The sequence below is a fragment of the Numenius arquata genome, chromosome 2 (assembly GCF_964106895.1).
Source record: "Numenius arquata chromosome 2, bNumArq3.hap1.1, whole genome shotgun sequence".
Classification (NCBI taxonomy): Eukaryota; Metazoa; Chordata; class Aves; order Charadriiformes; family Scolopacidae; genus Numenius; species Numenius arquata.
In genome coordinates this window covers 94,049,979-94,056,226 of record NC_133577.1, presented here as the reverse complement: position 1 = coordinate 94,056,226, position 6,248 = coordinate 94,049,979, and the positions used below count along the sequence as shown (strand labels likewise).

General features: G+C 39.3%; 1 protein-coding gene across 1 annotated transcript; it reads right to left on the bottom strand.

Annotated features, from left to right (window-relative positions):
- Window positions 1-1,027: 1,027 nt before the first annotated feature.
- On the bottom strand, window positions 1,028-4,557 carry IFNG (interferon gamma). Its single transcript, XM_074168323.1, has 4 exons — window positions 4,435-4,557; window positions 2,414-2,482; window positions 1,870-2,049; window positions 1,028-1,153 (listed from the first exon to the last, which is right to left on the bottom strand). The coding sequence occupies exons 1-4, from the start codon at window positions 4,555-4,557 to the stop codon at window positions 1,028-1,030; spliced, it is 498 nt and encodes a 165-aa protein (XP_074024424.1).
- Window positions 4,558-6,248: the final 1,691 nt, after the last annotated feature.

The following is a 6,248-nucleotide window of genomic DNA, read 5'->3' as shown; positions in this document are numbered from 1 at the left end:
CAATGTTTTTTTATAAGTAAGACAATGTTTTCTCATCCAGATACAAGCAGAACTTGAAGAGCTTGGGAATTTTAGACCCTTCTGCCAGATTTAGACAGGCAGGAGTAAATAAAATATGTTTTTATGTATCTGGGCAGGACCATCTCTTGTGACAACATACAACAAGATCAGTATTCTACTTTTCACAAAGATTCTGGTGAACAAATATGCAAGCACAGTTTCTTTCTTTATTTATTTATTTATTATTAATTAATGTCCAAATTTCAAAAAGTTTCCATTGAGAAATCCAAAGTTTTAAATAATATTTCAGTACAAAAATATAGTTATTGAGATAAAAACTTCTATACTACTACCTCCAAATAAATAAAATTACATCAGACATACTTAAATGATTCAGGACAAAAAAATACAGAAATTCTCAAAATCAGTGAGTTGAAGTTAAGTCAGTGCAATAGAGTTAGTCACATTTCCTGGAGCTGCTAAGTAGCCTGGCCTCCTGCTAACTTCAGTGCATAACAGTAATTACCAGCAATTAACCATCAATTCCCTAGTTCAGAAAAGTGCTTAAGCATTTGCTTGTCTTTAAGTATATCTATTGGCTTGAGTTGGATGTTTTTATGAGTACAGAGATTTCCCCATATTGATGCTTGCATCTCCATCCCAAATAGATGAATGATGAGACCAATCTTACAGCATGCCTCTCTCAAGACAGCACCAGATGGAAAGCTGAATATTGTATCATGTCATTTCAGGGTTTCCATATGGAAACTGTGTAAACATCGCCTCATTCTGTATTTTCAGGTCAACAAACATAAAACAGATAGACAGGATTTTATGACAAAGTCATTTCTATATATTAGTAGGAGGTATAAATACTTTGATTGGTGTTTCTTTATAAATAATTATTTAAAATACTTAAATATTAATAAATAAATGTATAAAAACTCAATTAAAAGATTAAAATAAAAAAATGTGCATCGTAAAAAAATTTGCACAATAACTCAGTACAAAAGGGCGTGTGATGTCATTAGCATTTGCACCTCCGCTGAGACTGGCTCCTTTTCCTTTTGAGAGAAGTTGAAGTCTCCACCAGTTTTTGTAAGACACTGAACAGCTCATTCACAGCTTTACGTTGAATTTTCAAGTCATTCATCTGTTATAAGTATGAAAGAAACAGAATGAAGGTTGTGCCAAGAGCTATAACTGTTTACTGATTATCATCCTACGGGCTACACTGCTACCAGGGTATACCAGATGGATATCTGCAGTTTCCAATTACTCTACTACCTAATTCCTGTAAAAAAGAGCCACTTTGTCACAGTTTTTTGTTTTCCACTTTCTATGCTGCTTTGCAACATGCCACAGACCAGCCGTATTCTGTAAAATGGAGTTACACTGTATTTACTGCGACGATATATGAGTTTCCCCACAAGCAGCTAACTCCACTGAGGTGTTGGCTGTGGACCTCTGCAGAGGTTGGTGGTTCGTTGTCACTTGCTAGATAAGCCAAGCCCCTCCAAAGCCTGTGGAGGCATGCCTGTAGCTGGGGCACAACTTTCCCACCTGATTTCTAAACCACGAACAGCTGTGTCATTGGCAGCTCTGGTGGGCAGACAACGACAACACAGTGCTGGCGGCACCTCCGTGCCAGACTCCGGTAAGACCCAGGGAGGGCGGCCCCTGCACTAACACCCCACACCACAGACCCGCAGCAGCCCCTGCAGCTGGAAACATTAGGTTTTCCAGCATGAAGTGAGCCAGACGGGGGTTACCAGATAGGTTACTGAACCATTACTGGCTTGAGTCACACTCAAATCTCAACTGGAAAATATAGTGTCATAAGCCTTGGAGGCAGAAGAAGAGCCTTACCTGAAGGTTTTCTAGGTACATGATGTCTTCCACCTTCTTTGAGTCATCACGAAGGTTATTTTTCAGAGTGTAGAGCTCCTCAGATATGTGTCTGACGTGCGCCTTTGACTTGTCAGTGTTATTAAGCATTTTCAAGTACAAGGAAACAATCTGGCTCAGGATGATCCTTTTTTCATTTCTCTGTTGAAAATACAGTCAGGAATAAAGGTTTCTGAGGGCCTATCAGCAGCAAAAATGAGCAAAGCTAAACTGCAGCATGCAGGGGTTCTCACTGCCGCTTGAAACAGGATGATAAAGAAGATCCCGCAACTCATCTCCTGGGCTTGGCTGTACCTCAGGATCAGTTCATGGTCCAGTATAAAGCACCTTGACCCTTACGGGAAGCATTTTTATGAGGATTGTTTTCTCATTTCCAAGCTACCAAAGCAGCCTTTGCTCGTGTTCATTCTACCCCAGCTGGTTACGCTGGCCCTGGGAGCTGCTTTGCACCAGAAGTGCCCCGCAAAGCGCCTGAGATGCTTTGTCATATCTAGTTCTGACTCACCTCTGTCCAGTTCACCAGTTTCCCTGTAAAAATAGGCCCACCATCAGCTACATCTGAATGACTTGAGTTCTGCAACAAAGAACAAACATATCTGTTATACAAACAATACTTATCACAAGGCAAATTTGCATTCTCTGTTCAAATGAGCAGTAAAAACAAGAGAGGCGTGATTTTTGCAACACTGTCCTATAGCTATTATAATGCTTTCAACTTCTCTAAGCACTAAATCCCATTGGATGACTGCCTGGTACCAGAAACAGCATTAGTCTGCTTTTCAATGTCTTCTCCTGCTGTAACTCATTTGAATAGAGACATTTAGCACCATCTATTTTACCTAAACGCTCCTTGTGTGTTTTGGTATTAGCAGCTGAAAATTAAAGTTCATAAGCACAGAGACTGGCTAGAAAATTGTCAGATCTGACCTTGGCATGGTTTCTGGTAAGCCAAAGTCCATCAGTATGCAGTCTGCGGCCTTGAATTTGTCCAGTCTTAGTAAAAACTCATATGGAACAAGAACAAATTCACGTCATTATAAAACTACAGTTCATAGAGTAGCCCACGGTAGCCCACAGTCAGGAATAGGGATATACAGGGGTAGTGAACTACTGAGAGGCTCGCAGGGACGGATTTTAACCATGGGTTGTTAGCCACACACTGTGATAGATTCTAGGAAACAAAGAGCAATACAATTCTCCTACCAAGGAGAGGTAAACTGAATCATTTCCTCTTCTGTGTGTGTCTTTTTTTTTTTTCTTTTTATATACAAGTCAGTATTTCCTTTTTTGTCTGCTCAGTAGTTTAAATATAGTGAGTGCAAAGTCTGATAGAAAGCTCGTAGGCTGATTGGCTCCCCATGCTGTGCACATCACAAAATCTTATTTTGCTGTTCTTCTCAAAGGCAGGGAGCACCTGCTCTGGACCGGAGTTTCTTATGTCAGTGCAAGAAGCTCCCCACAGCTCAGGATCTCTCCGACAGAGTTACATATATTCTAGTGAGAAGCTCTCTGATCTACGTTAATGACAAGTTTAAGATATAACGCAAATTTTACATCCGGTTTCCTAGCAATTTGAAAACACTGAACTAGCACACTAGGCTGCTTTGTGTGATACTCCAAGGTGATTCTTTGACTACTAAATTTCAACTTCCATATGCACAAAATACTGAAAAAATCAGGGCTGGAAATAGGAGCAGGCTTTTGCATTTGCTTTCATCCACTTAAGGAAAAAACAAAACTAGATTGAGAATAAAAGCTGTTAATTAGAAGTGATTCTATTATAGATCTGATATCTCTATGACTAATCCCAGCTGAAGTCAACTGTGAGCTACTTAATGACTCCTAGATGAAAGTAGGTGAATTAACATTACAGTTATAAAGTTATCAAAATTCTGCCTGAAAGGAGGTAATATTGTGCTGGATAACATTCCCACACTGGATCATAGTCACAGATATGGAAGCAGAATGGCTGAAGGATGCAAAAGAATAAGCAGTAGAAACCACCTTTGGGCAACACACTGCTACTAATAATAATAAGTACTGGGTGCATTTGTTAAAGCAGAAGTTCTTCTCCATTTTGGTTATATTGCTATTATAACCCCCATTAACATTACTAACCTAAAACTAAGAAACTGTAAGTAAATTGCATCTGAATAGAACTGAATCAAGATTCATTCATTCATCATAAATCATATTAATATTTCTTGTTATAAAACATTCCATGTAATCAAAGGCTGAATAGAGCTAGGAGAAGCTCTTGTGAAACGAAGAGTGCCCATGAAAAAAATGCCAACTATTACATTAACTATGACTATTGAAAAACTGAATCATGTTAGTGAAAGGGACTAGAAAAAAAACAAAGAAATTGTCCACATTCTTGTTTAAAAAGAAGATATAACCAAAAAATTTGTTCCATGATTACCCTCTATTGGTACACATTGAGTATGTCAAGCAGTGCTCAAGTCTGGACTATATCTAAAGCACAAGCAGAAGGAGAAGAGAAATGTAGTAGAAGGCCATACTTACAAAGTCAGCTTTCAGTAGGTCTATATCATTTTGAAGTTGAGCAAGAATTAAGCTATTTCCAAAACGTCCAAAATAAATCATGACAATAGACAGAACAAAGAAGCTGTAGGTCTGGCAAGTCATTTTCTTGGTGTGATGGCTCACTTAAAATGCTCTGATAAGTTCTGGGAGATATCAGTTCTAAGAGCAGTGAGCTTCAACTTCTAATAGTTATATCTCCTATTAGAAGAAAGAAGACGAATGAACTTCATCTGCTTGTCAGTGGTATTTATACCTGGTCTTGAAATTTTTTATTTCGTCATCACAGGCTGTGTATATTTAGACAAGATAGTGTTAGATAAGAATACTTCTTTTTTGGCTAGTCGAGGGAATCCCTCGAAAGCATCTTTCTTTAAGTGTGGTCCTGGAAAAATTTTCAGTGGTTCGTCAACGGGTAACATTTACGTGGCAGATTCTGAAGTTTCTTTTACACGTGGTTGGGGAAAAGGGGAAAATTATGACACTGATTAAGGAGCATGCATTGTGGCTCAAGCATATTCTTGCAAGCTATCTGAAAAAAATCACACCGTGTGGTTAAGGGGTCAGTATAGCAGTCAACTCATTTCTGGTATTCTTTTAAAGTAACCACTGAGATTGCCATGGCATTCTTCAGAGTCACTTAGAAATCTAAATGTTATCCCTACCGCTGTCCTTTCATGAAATACAATTTGCATTCTTTCCATAGTCTAAAGTGCATTTCTGCCTCTTTCTCATTCTTCACCTTCAAATGCAAAATAGACTCAGGGAAAATGAAGTTTCAGCATGCATGCAATGATACATCATATTAAATACCTCTATGGTTGTCTACTATTTGCAAGAGTAGAGTATTTAGTACTCAAGACTCTCCTTTCAGCTTGGCAATAACTGAAGTTTCCCTCCAGCCCATTCATTTGCACTTAGGCGTATAGAACATGGGAAAAAAAAAAAAAAAAAAGATATGGATGAAAAAAGACCAATTGAAGAAGACAGACAGAATGGTCTCCAAGTGCACAGAGACCCCCAAAACAGCTGTATTGAGGATAGCTGGGGAAAAGGTTTTTGTACAGAAACAGAACTCTGCTTTGGTGAATATCATGGGAAAACAGCTTACTGTGAAGAGTCTTATGAAAAAAACAGAGCAATTTTAAGCTGTAGTGTATGAATGCAGGGTAGGCAGGAGCCTACAAGGGAAAGAAAGAAGGAGCCTACTGGGAAAAGGAAAAGAGAGGATCAGGAAGACGTATCACGTGTGGGCTCAGTTCACACAGTCTGTATTGGAGGATGTCTGTAGCTCATTAGAAATAGATGAGAATCAAACTGCCCCCCAGCAGGTATGGTTTGAGCTCTCCAGCACAGTCCCAGATGGCTCTTTGAGTGCTCTTTGCAAGAAGTTGGCCCCCTCCCCAGCAGTGCCTCCTATCTCAGCAAATGTCCACTAATTCCATCAACAGTTTTTCATCTGCAGCTTGAAAGACAACATCCATCCATGGAACAGGTCTAGGCTACTACTACCATTGCAAACAGAATTGCCGTTTTGCAGAGACGAGAACCAAATTTCACCAGTAATCAGGGGCTCCAAAGCTGCATGCTAAAACTCCCTGGGAATAGCAGTGCAGACAGACAGCCCATATCTCACAACAGGTGCAGTACTGCATGAAAATTACGCTGTAACCTACTTGGAGTAGTAGCACTATGCAATGCCCACCTTGGTTTTAGTTTAGGATGTTAAAACTGATTAAGCAATAACTTGATTGCTGGAAGTGTTGGTATAAAGGTGAGGTGATAATGCTATTCAA

Coding starts and splice junctions, on each gene's coding strand:
- IFNG (XM_074168323.1), bottom strand. CDS start 4,557: ATGACTTGCCAGACCTACAGCTTCTTTGTTCTGTCTATTGTCATGATT. Junction 2,483..4,434: donor ACCTACTGAAAGCTGACTTT/GTAAGTATGGCC, acceptor TCTTTGTTGCAG/AACTCAAGTCATTCAGATGT. Junction 1,154..1,869: donor TGTACCTAGAAAACCTTCAG/GTAAGGCTCTTC, acceptor TACTTATAACAG/ATGAATGACTTGAAAATTCA.